At 42.1% G+C, this 16631-nt stretch overlaps 1 protein-coding gene across 6 annotated transcripts in view; it reads right to left on the reverse strand.

The window, feature by feature from the left end:
* The window catches only part of CEP350 (centrosomal protein 350), a 72617-nt gene that overhangs the window by 6807 nt on the left and 49179 nt on the right, over positions 1–16631 (reverse strand). For all 6 annotated transcript variants that reach the window (XM_033067252.1, XM_033067250.1, XM_033067251.1 and 3 more), the window contains 9 exons: positions 15507–15718; positions 14173–14317; positions 10211–10371; positions 9474–9613; positions 8538–8620; positions 5839–7895; positions 5144–5545; positions 4910–5056; positions 3675–3797 (listed from right to left, as the gene is read on the reverse strand). In XM_033067252.1, the coding sequence (XP_032923143.1) occupies positions 3675–3797; positions 4910–5056; positions 5144–5545; positions 5839–7895; positions 8538–8620; positions 9474–9613; positions 10211–10371; positions 14173–14317; positions 15507–15718 (3470 nt within the window). The remainder of the gene's footprint in view (positions 1–3674; positions 3798–4909; positions 5057–5143; positions 5546–5838; positions 7896–8537; positions 8621–9473; positions 9614–10210; positions 10372–14172; positions 14318–15506; positions 15719–16631) is intronic.

Here is a 16631-nt window from a genome sequence, read left to right on the forward strand (position 1 = left end):
GAAGCAAGATCTCTATACCAGAAAGAAACTGCATTTGGGCAAAGTCAGGAAAACTACAGTTTTAATGGAACTGAATTCCATTCGACATGAAAAGAAATAGCGATGAAATGCAGAAGGCTGTGTGGTATTTTTTTCTCTGTGCCTTTTTTTTGTATGCAGTTTTTATTAAAAAAAACCCCAACCAACCAAACAAAAACACTTAAGGGGGGAATGCACACAAAAGAAAAACCAGGAAACCAAGAGATAACATGGTCACATGATCCTGCTGGCCATCTAGTAAATGTCACAGCACCTAAAAAACCCACATAAAGTAATATAATCAGAAAGAACTTTGGAGAGTGACTTAGCATGTTTTGATTTTTTGAGATTCCTGTTCAAAACCATGAATAGCTCTTAAATAAACTACATTTCAGGAGTCAGTAGACTATTTGAAAAGAATAAGCATCCAGATATAAAGTAGTGTCTTGGAATAAGGCCAGCAGGAAGAAGGCAGGCAGGTGTGTTCTCACAGCCCTTTGTTCTCAGAGTGCCTGGAAATCTTCAAACAGTATACAAGCAGCCTTTCAGTCTCTTCTTACTGTGCACTCCCTTTGGGTTTAGATCTGAGGATCTGCAGCAGTGGCACCTTGAGCTTTCCAATTAAACCAGCTTGGTAGGAACAGCCCTGCTTTGTTGCAAAGTTTCTGCACAGAAAGAAACATTTTGGCTGTTAAGGTAACAGGTCAGAAGATCATGCACTTTTCAGCATTCTGCTGGCAGACTCCTCAGGTGTGAAAACCAAACACATCGGTTTGGCAGTATCATGTGAGCTCTGCTTTCTCAAGCTCCCGATAAAAGAGAAGGGGGGCTGACAGGGAAAGCAATGGCAGAGTTTGTTCTCGCTCCATGCAAACAGATCAGCACAGGGAGTTTTGGCTGAAGACCCAAGTGGGAAAAAAAGGAGTAGAAGTAACCTATTGTCAGTACTTGAACTTAAATAAGGAGATGTGAGGGTTCTTGCTGTAGTTTAAAAACAGGTTTTGTAAGATGCTGGCAGCCCTGATGTACCAAAATGTACATTTGAGATTCTCCACAAAGCACAGACGGCACACATGTGATAAAGGAACAATATGAAGGGACAAGAAGGGAAGAAAGCAAACACTTAGACATTTCTTTAGCTTGATTTTAAACAAAATAGCTTTTCATAAATGTAATTTCCTGTACGTGTTTACTGAAAGTGAAGATTTGCTGGAAATGTTAGTAACTGGTGCAAATACCCAGCAGATCAGAGGGAACCCTGAAGAATCCCAATACAAATCCTTTCTGAGGACAGAGATGCCTGATTGAATACAAAAATAACTCTGCAAAAAGGAGAAGAGGAAGATGTTCTTTTGTCACTGGCACTAAAACATGACTCACCACATTGGTGTCAATGCTGGTAAAGCACAGACCAAAATGAAAAGGCAACTAAGAGTGCAGCGATTGGAGGAAGAAGCAAAGCTGAAGGCAGAGCAAGGAGGCAAAGGATTAATCCATCCTTTAGTTGTCCCTTCAGTTCCCAGCAGGTGTGATGGCAACCCACAGGTCCCAGTGTCACAGAGATCACCAGTGCTGCTTCTCCTGCTGTGTCCCTTCCCATAGGGATGAACCTTCCACTGGGAATTAAGTTTAATATGATAAACCTAGAACAGTGTATCCAGGCATAATCAGGGAGAGAATAAGTTCAGTAAAATAACATTTTACTGGCATTTGTTTCTGTGCCTATAGAAGAAATAAAAGTCACACCCAGCTCCTGGGTCAGGCGGTATTGGACAGTCAGGTGTGTTCAATCTTCTCAATGTCACTAAAATAAACAGTTGTCTCAACAGAAACTGTGAAGAGATATTTTCATTTTAAGGTTAATTTGACTTAAAATGGAAATGAAGAAACTGGGAAGAAATGGTGCCCTAAGTTTAAATGCAAGTAACAGAAGCCTAAGAATGTTCATCTCTGCTTTAAAAGATCAGGTTTTATTTTAACAGTCATTGTCTTTACAAGCATCAAAAGAATGTGGAGCATCACTCGGCTCATGTATGTATTCACATGACATCCTCTACACATTGCAGTGGTGTATACTGGCTACATCTTCACAAAAACTGGAACTAAGTATTTTGAATTGTGATTTTCAAAGATGATTCTACAGCACCTAAATCTACAAAAAACATCTCATTTTCTCTTTCAGAAATTTCTTTCTTGTACTACTTGAATACACTTTCAAAAAAATGTAAAGAATCCTAAAACTGGCCTCTCAGTTTTGGGCTACCCCATGAGCTACTGGGGTTAGGCAGCAGGTCTTGCACCTGCATATCCTCTTCTGGCCTTGGATCTGTGTTACCACAGAACTCACGACCTTAAGCTGGGGTTGACCAGGAGACAGAGAAACCTGTCCAGATACTTCATGCTTCACAGAGATTTAAATTAAATAGAGTTCAGTTTCTTTTGCCCTATCTCCTTAGATTTTCAGTTAAAAGTTCCTCTGAGAGAGCCTCACATAACAGTATATATTTGTAAGAAATGCCCCTGGGACTGCCTTATTCCTAAAGCATGGCATACTGCAACCTTCACAGAGTTATTCCCAGACTTCAGCTGAAGTTTTATTACTATATTCTTGTGAGAACAAAATAAAATTAAACACATTATTTATGAGGCCAAACTTGTCCAAGCTCCATTAATCTTTGATGTCTGGGTCTGCATGTAAATCAAACTGGATTGTCTGAACTTCAAACCTCACCTGAAACACTCTGTATGCCTTCAACTAGAACAAATTTTTCCAGTCAGGAATCTTTCTTTCTAGCTTGTTGCAAAAAATTAGGAAGTTGGTACACATGCATAATAGCTGTAATATTAGTTCCCTTGGGGATCTAAACATAGAACTTTCTTGTGCGCACTTTAACAACCTGTACATCCCAGAATCAAGTGCATCAGGATGTATTGGGATCTATAAAGAGATATTCTGTTTAAACACAATTAAACCCCTGTGTTGGAAACCCTCCAGTGATAGGCAATTAAAAGACCACACAACCCATGACTCCAAATTACTTATATGTGCTTGTTGTGTGGAATCAATTCCAGGTGTAATTAAGTGAAGCACAGTGCTAATGACGACTCATATTCCCAAGCAGAACCTTCACTATCATTACAGCCAATAAAGATGTTAATCATCCTGGCAATACAAGCCAACAAAATAACTTTCAAAAACTGTACACAGCCAGACATGCTCCATCTCAGGCAGTTTTAACAGTGAACTGTCTCTGCTCCAGTGGCAGTTAGTTGCATTCGCTAGTTTAATTACATTCTCCGTATCACTGTCTCAAAATAAATAATATTACTTCAAAATAAAAGCATTTTAAATTAAAGTAAGAGGAAAAACATATTTCCTTCTCAAAGAAAAAGTTTACTGTTAGTCAAATATTTCAGTGTTTCCTTCTGAAAATTCATGCTTTAAACTTTTTGGGAGTGAGCCAATTTATACTGTAGTCAAATGAGCAGGCAGAATTAACTTGCATCAACTTCCCTCACAGGCACTGGACTTCTGACAGCTCCTATACACTTTGTATTTTTTAAACAGCATGACTGAATACTAAAAATACACTCATATGCCATACTTCAGTCTGGTGGACAGTATCTGACACAATTGCTTGTTTTCATACACTTACCAGTATGTGATCCACCCGGTCTCGTTTCTTCCGCCCAAATTTCATCATCTTCTGCCAGTCTGTTTTGTGATTAGGTTCTTTCCTCAGGCTGAACAACTTCAGTACTTCAGCTGCAATGAAGTTCTACAGAACAGTAAAGGTGAGATTTATCACATTTGAACTAAGAAATTATAGGTATGCACAAAGCAGCTCCCCTAAGAAGTCACACTATAGAATTCACATCAGCTGTCAGGACAATTATTAAACCCAGAAGTGGGGGGAGTGGGAGGATGGACACCAAGACACCCACTGCTGTAACAACCTTGAGAACAGACACTTTCAACACTACACAAGCAGAAGATTCTTACAATTTTATGGGGAAATATTAAAGAAAAGCAGGGTGGGAATATAGTGTCCTTGTCCTGTGCCCCTGCTGTCCCCAGCCACACTCTTTTGAAAGTCTTCTCAACTAATGACTGAGTGATTTAGATACTATTTCTTTATTTTCTTTGATTTTCTGTACAGTTAACACACTGTATCTTCAGCAGGTTAATCAAAATTTAGTCAACCCCCTCAATTTCAGAAGAAACAGTGCAGGTGGGAAGTTTTCATTTGTGTCCTGATGAGCCATATAGAAGGTTCTTTGCAGAAGGTTTTAAGGGAGACAGGTTTTTTCTCAATGTCCACCCTGAAAGTTTAACCTAGGTCCAGTTAGGCTCGTGTTTGCCTCCCAGGATCTGCGATTTTGTCCTTCCTTGAGTGCTATCACCAAGAACATGGAGGCCTCCTCTGGCTTGTCAAACACAACCATGTTCTCACTAGTCAAATTTGAGGTTCCTCTGGGCAACTCCTGCTGTCCTCGGAGAGCCTGGCATAGGTGTGTGTGTGTCTGACTGAAAAATCTAGCTCATCCCATTTGGCCCAACTCTACCATTGGATCCATTCCAATTTAGCCATACAGAGCTCCACAGAAATCTGCTACAGCAGCAGCCTGTCAGCATACCAATTTTATAAGATCAAGGTCATCCTGGCAGCTCTGCACAGAGGACTGAGGTTTAATAACAACCAGTAGCAGTCATAAGGACAGGGAGGCCAATCTGTTGAGTAAAAAAGGACTTCTCTGACATATTTTCTTTCAGGCTTTTCTCAATTCATCTCTTGCTGGATACACCTCTTATGATCTTCTAACACTCAGGTAAATGCCAGTTCGGTGTTTTTCATCTTACTTTCCCTGCTCAACAAAGATTTCTTCTTACCTTGATTTCATCCAGATCATTTGGATCTTTGACTCGGCGAAAATAAGCAGATGTGATCCTACATGGTTTCATCCAAATGGGTTGATTTAGATTAGGATCCTCAGCGAAGATTTCCCCAAAAATCTCTCTTGTTAAATCAAATACCACCTGAACAAAGAAAGAAGTAAAAGTTATGGCTTCTTTTGCCCATGATAAACTTTCAAAGGACAAGACCAAAATGTCTGAAGACCATACCTTTCTGTAGACCTGCTTGTTTATGGTGTCTGTGTCCTGCTCTTGGAGGGTACCACTAAGATCTGTTTTAAGGCTGCAGCTTTGAAGATTGTGACCTAGCTCTTTCAGTTTCCAGAGTTCCTCAGCTGCTGCATGCACCATCAGTTCCACCTCCACTGCAGTGTGAGGGACCGCCAGAGGCTCCTCACTTGGCTTTGTCAGCACCTTCTGTGGCTCTGCCTGAGGCAGCACTGCTGGTTCCTCAGCTTGTTTCTTCTGCAGCTTACGGGAACTCAGGCCATAGTCCTCATCAAACCAGTCTTGATCATCTCCCAGCACACTCAAGAACTCCCGGTTGAGCTCCAGCTCTGCCAGTCTCTTGGCAAGCTCCTCCTGGCCACTGGCACCAAACACGGGACTCTCCTGCGAATCAAGAGCCACAGAGTAAATGTGAAAGCAGTGTCACACTGTTGTCTCACTCAGCTCACATTTTTAAATGCTTTACTGATGTAGTTGGCAATAAATGGCTACCAAAACAAGCCATGCACTGGGATGCCCAAAAACATGAGAGATACGTACAGAACATACAGGTAATCTCCACATCATCTAACAGAACTTGGGAGAGAAACTGGTGCCACACCACATTCCTGATTCAATCATCCCCAGTCAAAGGCACAATCAACTCTTAAAATCAGTGTAAGATATCTGCTACTCACTGGTCTGGGACACATGTCTGGAGAGGAAAGCTCTTCTCTGTCATCTTCCAAATCAGAGCTTAGGAAGAAGTTATTCAGTCTGTCTGGAATCTGCTTTTCAACCTGCTGGGGTGGGGTGGTGGCTTCCTCCTTCACCTCACAGAGCTCCTGGTTGCTGAGCTGGATTTTCTCATTCTTGATCTTCTTTATTTGCTGTAACTGATTGACTGTGTCTTTTACAAAATCTCTTAGTAGACTGTCTGTCAGCAAACGGACCTTTTCCAGTTGGTCTTTTGACTTTTCTTCCTCTCTAAAAGGCAGGCTGAGCTGTGCTTCTAACTGGTTCTTTTCTTTTGTCAGCAAATCCAGCAGTGGAGTTGCATGCTTCTCCACGACACCAGGAGAGAGATCATCTAACTTTTCAGCACATTCCTCTCCCAGTGTCTTCTGCCTCTCCAGTTTTTCAGAAAGGAAATCTGACACGTCATCCAAGTGAACAGTGGAAATCTCATCCACAACACTAGAAGTGAGATGAGTGTGGCTGGCCTCCTCTTTTACAGCATCCTTCAGGTAATCCACCACAGACTGTTCTTGGGCAAATGAACCAGTAGCTACAGAAATCTCTGATGTGCTGTTTGCTTTAGATGATAACTCCACATCAACCCTTTCCTCAGCTGAGGCTTCTGAAACAGCTGTGCCCACAGGAGTTTTACCCTGGGAATAGTCCTCTGTAGCATTTCTGCTCTGGCTTTCAGCTTCTTTGCCAGGTTTGGAACTTTCCCTATCTTTCTGCTCGGCTTTGTGTTGTTTCTCCAGTATATCATCAAAGAATGAGTCTTCGTCATCCTTATTTGTGTCTAAATGGCTATCGATACTTTCTGTCATGTGAGAGATTTTCTCGGGAGGAGCAAAAATACCATGCTTTTCTCTGCAATCAAAATATTTAATATCATTGTAAGTTCCATTATTGTTCCCTTCAGGTTTATCCAACTCCACGCCAGCCCAAAACCCTTTGGCAAATTTAGTCAGCCCTTTGAACCGCAATGTTCCAGGCTGGACTTTACTCACAAGGACTCTATCTCCAATATTGAAATTGGACAAACTATCTATTTCTTCTGTGATTGAAGCTGAGGCCCACAGTGGTGAACAAGAAGGAGCCTGTTCTTGCTCTGCATCTCTGCATTCAGTATTTTTCATAAGTTCTGTTGGGGACTTAAGTTCCAGCAGCCTCTCTGAGTGCATGCTGCCAGAGAGAGACCTGTCACTGAGGCACTCACTGATTTCACCATCGCTGCCCAGGCTGGTGGAGCTGCTTCGGCTGGCCTGGGTGTGCTGGGACTGCTCCCTCAGGGACTCCCCGTTAGCAGAGAGCAGGGATCCCTCAAAGTCATCTTTGTAGCGTTCCCCAGGCAGCGTTTCTTCAGCTGAAGCTTGTTTTCTGGAAGAGGATCCTTCAAAGTCTTCAAGGTATGATGGCTCTTCTTGACTCAAGAGCCGTTCTGAAAGCAGATCACCTTTTTCCCCTGCAGATTTGGTGATTTTGTGAGAAGTCTCCTCTATGCTTGGGCCACTTACATCATCTTTATTTGACTGTCTCTGTTCTAAGATTTCTTCTGTATCATGAAGACTTTCCACAGCCACATCTAACAGCTCCTTCTGGGAGTGTTTGTTTTCAGAGCAGTGATCCAGTGACCTCTCCCGTCCTTCATCTAACGTCAGCAAGACATCAGAACTCTCCACAGGCTTAACGTAAGAACTTCCACTCTCATACTCCTCTGACTTAATGTATTCCAGTTCTTCTGGAATCTCAGATTTATGGCTAATGGTAGAACCAACACTGGATGCATTTGCCACTTTGTTCACTGACTCAAGGGATATCCTGCTAATGTCTTTCACATCTTTGAGATGAGCTGAAGAATGGAAACTATCTGAGAAATCACCAGATCCTCCTCTGGAACTCTTTGGTAACACTGAAGCCAAGGAAGCTGTTCCAGAAGGTTCTCCTGCATGGACAGCTGTCACAGCCACATTCTTGGTGTGCACAGACACAGATCTCTCGGTTCTTGATGACACAGCATCTTAAAAGAAAATAAAAAGTGAATTTCAGCAGATTGTATAACCCACATTGTTTTAGTTGCCTGTGATTGAAGTTTGCAATAAATTAATATCAAGACCTCTATGTTAAAAGAAGATACAAACTGGTGCCTTGGAAACATATACTTCTGGCTGTGCTATGAACGTGAGCAACTTCCATTTAGTTCCAGGGTTATAAAGCTTTCTTTTTACTTCTGTTCCTTTAACCAGCATCCTAAGGTAAGGACTCAGTTATTTGTTTGCAAGCCACAAATACAATGAAGATTAGAACGGGAGATAATGAGATAATCACCAACAGCAAAACAGTGAAAAGTATCTGAACTCAAGTGGTAAAGGAACAAGAAACAAAAGAAAGTAAAAAGGCTGTCACTTAATTATGGTTTCATATACACCTCAGAAAGAGTAAACTAAATACTGAATACACAGGATATTCTACAAAAGCAGAATCCTGCTAAATAAAACTGCAAAAAAATACAAATCCATCACTATCATTTTATGAAGTCACCATCCTCTCTTAAAGGGAGGAGTCACCCTCTTCATGAATCAAGAAGAAAAAGGTTCAAGAATTTTAAAACAGTCAGTCTTCAAGATCTTAATCTGTAGTATGGATTCTTCCAGTTACATACCTGCATGTTCTGAAATGGATTCCAAAGATGCTCTGGATCTCTCTGACTCAGTCAGTGATTTCCAGTTTTTAGCTGTCTCAGGCCTAAATTGGAAAAATAAAATTGCATGAATTACAGTTACACCAGAGAGTGATGTTTGGTTGGTTTTCTTAATAAATAAAAATGGAAATACAAGCATGTAAAATTAAAACACCAGACCAATGTGGCACTATAATTATAACATAAATAGTTTGCTTTGTCAACATATTGTGACCTTAGAAAATAGGAATGGGTACAGAGGAGAGTCTGGAGAGTCCTGGAAAGTAATGTTTTTTAAAGATTAATCAAACTTTATCTCTTTCCAGGAAAAAAAAAAGAAAAGAGAGTGAGAGACAGAGAGAAAAAAAAGTTGGGCTGTTTCTGTTATTTTTTATTTGAATGCACTAAAATTGCACCATCTGCTGGAGAAAATGAAACGCTTAAAAATACAGTAGGAAGTGCAGAAGATCAGCTGAATTCTCTACCATTTAAAACCTAAGATCTAAATCAGATTTAAGTTGCAAAGATGAACAGTTTGCCTCACAGCAGTGGACATAATGAGTGACCAAAATGGCAGGAAAAAAAAAAAAAAAAGCCTTCAGGCTGATAATCCACACAAAGTATCTGGCAAAATTCTTGCCCAACAAAAAATTTTATTAAAAAAAATTATATTAAAAAAATTGAAAATAGAGTTTGAAAGGCTGGGCAGAAGAAAAGTAAGGTGCATAAGGTAGCAGACACGGTAAATGTTATCTGTGTTGGGTCTAGTGACAGCAGCAAATAGGTCAACTGGATACTGCCAATGTACAGTGCCTTAAGGCAGAGCAGCTAGCAGCTTTGCTTGCATCTATGGTTTTAGCTAAAACAGCAATCAGCTCCAGAATAATCTCAGAAAGAAGAAAGAGAAATCCCAGCTACCTATGGAGTGGTGGTGCCTTGATCTTAGGTTTTTCAGCAGCAGCTGAGGACAGAGTTTTAATCTGAGGTTTGGCTGTTGGTGATGCCTCCAGATCTTGGCTCAGCTCTGCTTCAGTCTTCTTGATAAACTCATCATATGACTGCACATGGAAAACAATTCCAGCTGTTAATACACTAAACCACAACTACAATCCAACAATCAAAGCCTATTTAGTGAATAAAGAATACATTTGATTTCTCTATAAACCAATCTATTAAACTTTCCCAAGATCTACAGCTGCAAATCCTAGAAATTTCAGTACTTTACTTCCAAAACCAAATTACATGAGCACTAATCTTTAATCCCAGCTAGGATAGTAATGTGTATAAATGCACATAACCTCCAGAATGTGCTATCAACTTATTACAGATAGACATTTTAAAAGGGAATAGCATTTTTGCCTCAAGGCTCTGGCTCATGACTGGAAATGGTTAAACAGCTAGGTTGGATGGGGCTTTGAGCAACCTAGTCCAGTGAAAGGTATCCCCCCTGCTCATAGCAGGGGGATTGGAATGAAAGGATTTTCATGGTTCTTTCCAACCCAAACTGTTCTGTGACTCTGTGTAATAGTCACACTTCTATCACAACAGTGTGTTTTTCACAGTTGATACAATATTCTGCCAACGACATCCATACTATAAAGATTTATCCAAAGCTAACAATCTGTTACTTTGCCCTTCTTTCTTCTGTTCCTAACCTCCAGTTGTTTGATCAAACTGGCTTCCTGGGCCTTCAGTCTCTCCTTTTGTCTCTTTTTCTGCTCCTTTTTCAGCTGATAAACCACAGATTTCCTTTTCCGCAGTTCATCCTTCAGGGCCCTGATGCGTCCTTCGATGTCACTTTGATCAGAGGTGGTTTCTGAAAAAGTTTAGTTTTAGTCTTTACAAACTTGCACCTCACAAAACAATTCTAAGCAAAGCAATAAACAGTCATTCAGTAATTACAAAATACAGTCCAAGAAAAATGTCAAAGAATTTAATGTCAACATATTATCTAACATGATAAGACTCTTAAGGAAGGTGCGAATTCAGAGTCAAAACACTACTGTGTGTGTAACATATAAAAAGATGTTGAATCTTGCTTAATTCAAAAGAGATAGGCTCTGATACAATAACTTGTTACAAAGCTTATTCACATCAACCACACGTTTATGGTCTTCAACATTAGCTGCTTGTCATGTTGGGTATTGTAGAAATTAATTTTCTGATGTATTTAAAAATACAAGTCAAATCTACACACCAAAAATATATCTGAAACACAGGCTTACAGTTCTAATACTGAGTTTTAAGCTGCAGAGTACAGTAAATTCATGAATACAAGCCGCACTGACTATAAGCCGCATCTCTGGGTGTTGGCAAATATTTCGGTTTTTGTCCATAGATAAGCCGCACACGAATATAAGCCGCTTTGTCGTTCGCAGCGAGGACCCGCGTGCAATTACTAACAGAACCGCGGGAGGGCGGGGTTTACTGGCTGAGCTAAGGCTGTGCAGGCTCGGCCCGCTAGGGGCCGCTGACGGGGCCAGGTGGGCCAGCACGGTGCTGCAGCTCGGGGCCGGCCGCCGCTGCCACTGGGCTCGGTCACCCCGGGTCGGCGCTGCCCCGCGGTGGCAGGCAGGGACGGAGCTTCCCCTGCTCCTACGGCAGCGGCGGCGGGCGGGGACAGAGCTTTCCCGCGCCCGTGGCGCCGGCGGCGGGCAGGGACAGAGTTTCCCCGCTCCTGCCGCGGCGGCGGCGGGCGGGGACAAAGCACCCCGTTGGCTCCCCGAGCCGCGGCAATGGCTGCGCGGGGCTCCCGTCGGCTCCCCAGGCCGCAGCAATGGCTTGCGCGGGGCTCCTGTCGGCTCCCCAAGCCGCAGCAATGGCGGTGCGCGCTTCCCCCCCCCTCCCCGAGCTGCAGCAATGGCGGCGCGCGCTTTCCCCCCACTCCCCGAGCTGCAGCAATGGCGGCGCGCGCTTCCCCCCCCCTCCCTGGGCCGCAGCAATGGCAGTGAGGGGCTCCCGTCGGCTCCCCGGGCCACAGCAATGGCGGCGCGGGCTTCCCTGCCCCTCCCCGGGCCGCGGTAGGGGCGGCCCGGGTCCCCCCTCTCCTCCCCGGGCCGCGGTAGGGGTGGCCCGGGTCCCCCCTCTCCTCCCCGGGCCGTGGCAATGGCGGCGCCGGGCCCCCCCCGTCTCTCCCCTGGGCTGTGGCAGAGGAGGAAAGAGAGCTCTCCTGCCTCTCTCCCCGCACCCCGTGCTGCCTACAGGGAGCCAGGCTCCACCCGCGGTGCAACAGAGTAGCGATTTGTAACAATCGCAAAATGCCGACTTTGCAGCTGCTCGGCTCAGCACTCTGGCAGGCACTTCTGAGGTTGTATTAGCCGCTCCTGATTATTAGCCGCATTTCCGGTTTAGGAGCAAAATCTTAGTCAAATTGGTGCGGCTTGTATTCGTGAAATTACTGTACACTTCATTGATGAGAATGTCACTTGGGACAGTGGATTTCAAACCAAGTAAAAGTTTCTGGCCCATGTAGATTTTCCTTCACCTAGACTAAATACATCTATGAAATACAGAGCTGACTAGCCAACAGCTGGAAGAGAAGTCAGTTTGAACAATGCAGGGATTGTCACTGTCCCCAGATACTAAGACCTAGTCTCCGCATGGTAATTCTACCAGTAACTCTGATTTTCTTATTTCTGCCATAACAGCCTTCCTTATTTCCTCTTTGTCTCTCAGACTTGCCTCAGTCTCTCACTAGTTGTTTTTTCCCCACCCACCTGCCCATGTCCACTTGTTTCTTGTTTTAAACGTATACCAACAGAGTGCAAAACAAGATCCTTGTCCCAGATTGTGCTACCACAATCAACTACCAAAAACTCTTCAAATTATTTACCTGACATAGCCTTACTGGAGCCCCTCCCTGAGCTGATGTGCCCCTTCCTCTTCTATAGCTGCCACTCCTAAGAGGAGGATTGTGGCTGGTTTGTTTTTGTAATGCTTAGTATGACCTGTAATTTTTTCTGGATGCTCATAAATTCTTTATTTAGTAATTACTTTATTTAGTAATTTAGAAGGTCAGTTACCAATATGCTTTGGTCAGCTAGCAGGAATAGCTGACATTTCCCTAATCCATCTCATTTCTGAACATAACAAACCATCATAATGAAGGATTCCATTCTTAACAACAGCCAGCAAATGCAATCAAACTACTGTATTCTTTTTGCATTAACAACTGTTGTTCACTATTTAAAGAATTAAAAAAAAAAAAAAAAAAGCCCAAACAAAAAGAATGGAACCTCACTTGCTAATCAGGAGCACTTTGTGATGCCACTGTAATTAACAGCTCCTCCCTACCAGTAAGTGACTACAATATAATTACAGGCTTTCTTGATCAACTCACAAGGGAAAGATCTGCACATGCTTTCATCTTTGACGATCTTGTCTACGCATGCATCAGACTGACAGGGCAATGACTTCATTGCTACTCAGCAGGCCAGAACATTTGTCTCTTTACAATGGAATGATTTATTGTGAAATCAGCACCATCCTGATCGGCTTCCCAACTCTTACACCTTTCTTTAGAATTTGAGATCAAAGACTGTCAATATTTTGTTTTTCACAAGTTTATTTTCATGACCACTGTTGCCTGCTCTACATTTCACAATGGCTTCCTTACATGACTGCTGAGTCGGAGCTCTAGAATAACTTTATCAAGGTGTTGAAAGCTTCACTGTGTTGGAAACTGCTCTCCAAACAGAATCCCAACACAGATTACTCAGTGCAAAGACGTAGATATTTCTTACAGTAAGTTACCAAGCATCACAAACAACAGCCAGTACATAAAAGAGAACCTGCTAATTTTTTTTCCACTGAAGACTTACCATCAAAAAAAACAAGAAGGAAAATGCTATCTCATTTCCTAAGAAATATTTTGTGGTGCTCTATCAATTGCACTGTAGAAAACAAGATGTTCAAGAGACTAAAAGCATGGAAAGAGTCAGAACAGACTTCCCAGGTGAACAGAGTGAATGATGGTGACCCACTGGATGGTGGCTCAGGAACCCCTGCAATCCACATGACTGAGAGCACAGCAGGGAAATGGTTGTTCTGTACCACCTCACTTCCAGTATTCCTTCCCTCAGCATTTACTGGCAGCCAGCTTGGGTACTGGATAAAGGGTATAATGAGGCCATACAAGAGATTTTATAGCTCAAAATGCCACCTTAAGCCCTATTTTACTGCACACAGACCAAACACTCCTCCAAAAATAAAGCCCTATGACCTGAAGCATCCACTGATTCTGCACATGGCAGAGCAGGCCCAAAAGTCTCTCCCATATTGCCATGTAACAGAGCTGTTCTGTTTCTGGAGCTGGGTGCAAAAGGAGGGATTTTTAAATCCTAGGACCACCTTAACTATTGACTCTTATCTTCCTCATCTGTGTTTGCAGAACCTGCACTGCTTTCTACAAGAAGATAAAAAGCATAAACCTTCTTACATTAAGATCTTCTTCAGCTGAAGAGGTAAATGACATACTGGGAAAATAGTCCCACCAACCCCAAGCCTTGGCAGTTTCCAGGAATTTGTCTGCTTCCCTACATCTATGTCTGCATTTCCAGTTTGTTAAAAGCAAAAGCTTTGAAAAAGCAATTTAAACCCAAGTGGGTATTACACTTACCAGACTGTGTCATAGATAAAGATTCATCAGACCAGTTGTGAGATGTCTGGTGGGACTTCACAGGTGAACGCAGCTGTCCTCCAGTTCTGTGACTGCCTTTGCTGGAGTCTTGCTTTGATACAGATATGCTGCTTTTGGGAGGAGACTGAGACAAGAAACAGATAAATAAGTAATTGCAGTTTAAAGTAAAAGATCACTGTCATCAGGAACCAGTTACAAGGAAAGAACAGTGCGACAAGAGGACATCTCAAACAGTCAAACAGTCATACCTATACAACAATCTTAAGAAGATTCTTCTAATCTTTGGTGGACAATAAAACAATAATACCAAGAGCAACAACAGCTGACTGCTTACTTTGAGCCTAGATTTCAACAAACCTGTCTAGACTACTCTACTACCACCTAAGTGAACCACCACGGCTCTGACTCACAAGTGTTCAATACATTTGTGTCATCTGCAGCAATAGTAACTCCTAGCCAGTAAACTAATGAAATTAACCATTTCATGTAAAGGGTGGGAGATGACATTTTGTATCAGTGAAACAACAGTGCACTATTTTTCTGAGGCCAGGCAAGAATTCAAAGAGCAAATGTCCCTCCAAAATGTTGCTTAATGCTGCAACATTACCCTACAAACCTTTAAAACACCTTAGACGTAACTTCTGGCACACATTAGACATTTTATTATTATCTCCTCAGCAAATTTGCCAAGAAAATATTTGTAATAAGTCTAGATAAGCAGTTCTTTTACCTTACTGCATTTTCTGTCTTATTGAGCACAGGGCAAAGTTGTCAGGATGAAATTCATTAAAATTATCATCCATCTAGAAATAACAATTGGAATAGAACAATAAGGCAGAATTAAGCAGCAAGCAGACACAATCTGAAACCCAAAGGACTGTGCATGAGGTTACAGGTCTGCTTCTTCATTCCATAGCTACACTTTGAGATACATTACTTGCAAATAAGGCAACGGAAAAACAGAGCATAGCTTCCATGGCCTCAAAGAATTCATACAATGGCAACAAGCTAGCCTACAGCTAATTCACACTGCCAAACTGGGTCAGTGTTCCACCACTTAGCACTGCATACCTTCGTGACATACGCCAAATGTTTTGCAGGACTACCCACAAGTTTAAAAATATCTAAACTCTGTGTGGAAACAATACTTCCTCAAGACTTCAAAGCACACGTCTGATCACAATGATTACTCACAGTAATGTGAAATGGTATCACAAACAGAGAAAACAGATTTAGTTAAAAGTGAAATCTCTGCATGGCTTGTACTTCTCTGATAGTGTGTAAGAGTACATATGGCAGAACAGCTCACTCACCAGTTTGTCAGGCAAGGCAGAAGACTTGAAATCTTCAGAATAAGCCATTTCTTCATTAATTATACTCTGATCTGGGCTTTCTGGCTGTCCATGGCTCATGGGCTCTGATGGGACAGACTCTGCAGCTAGACTGCCAAGATCTTCTGGGATAGAGCTTTCACTATTCAGATGGGAGCAAGAAGGCACTGGAGACTCTTCCTCACTAGCTGTTTCTGAGATTCAATGAGAGAAGAAACAAAGCACATCAGAACTTGCACCATCTTCTATGCAGAGGCTGAAGCCATATGGCTGAAGGTAAACTTTCTATGCTGTCTGCAGATAAACTAGTAACTGCTAGCAGTACATGCCAAACAAGCATTATTTCACTCACCTAGACACTGATGGTGAAATATTTAGCAAGAACAAGCCTGTTTACCAGAGAAGTATGATTTAAAGCTATGATCTGTGTTCAAGAAACAATTGGACGTGGGACTTAGCACTTAGTGCCCTGGTCTAATTGACAAGATGGTATCAGTAAGAGGTTGGACTTTATGATCTCATGAAGTTTTTTCCAATCCAAATGATTCTGTGCATCTGTGAAAACTGTCCAACATTCTTAGTGATTCCTGAATATTTAAAATAAAGAGTTTTTCAGGATATTCTAATATATTCCAGACAACACACTCCTAAAAGATTATTAGGGAAACCTGTCCTTCCAGTTAACCATACAGAAGCAAGAGTCACTATTACTCTGAAGAAGTCATGGAGGAGCATATAATCTGCAGGCCAGATCTTGAATTCAGAATTGATTGCTTCCTTTACAGTAGTTGCAGAAAACATTTTAATGTTATGATTTCATCATGAGTCTCTCAAATGGCAACAAACAAAATAATAATTTGGGTTTTCAATATTCCTGTTTACTAAATTCCGCAGGAGTCATGGCATTACTGAGGCTGCCATGGAGAACTATTCAGTGTTTGAGTAAAGGCTGGGGAGAAGGACTTTTCCTTCTGAAGCAAGGCTGTGCTCCAATGCTTACTGGTAGACACAATCAGTACAAAGCAAGGCTTTTCTCACTTATTGATAGGAATTCAGCATTTGTACTGAATTTTGTTCATTGGAACTTACTGACCCATACACATACCA

Source organism: Catharus ustulatus, chromosome 9 (genome assembly GCF_009819885.2).
Source record: "Catharus ustulatus isolate bCatUst1 chromosome 9, bCatUst1.pri.v2, whole genome shotgun sequence".
Lineage (NCBI taxonomy): Eukaryota > Metazoa > Chordata > Aves > Passeriformes > Turdidae > Catharus > Catharus ustulatus.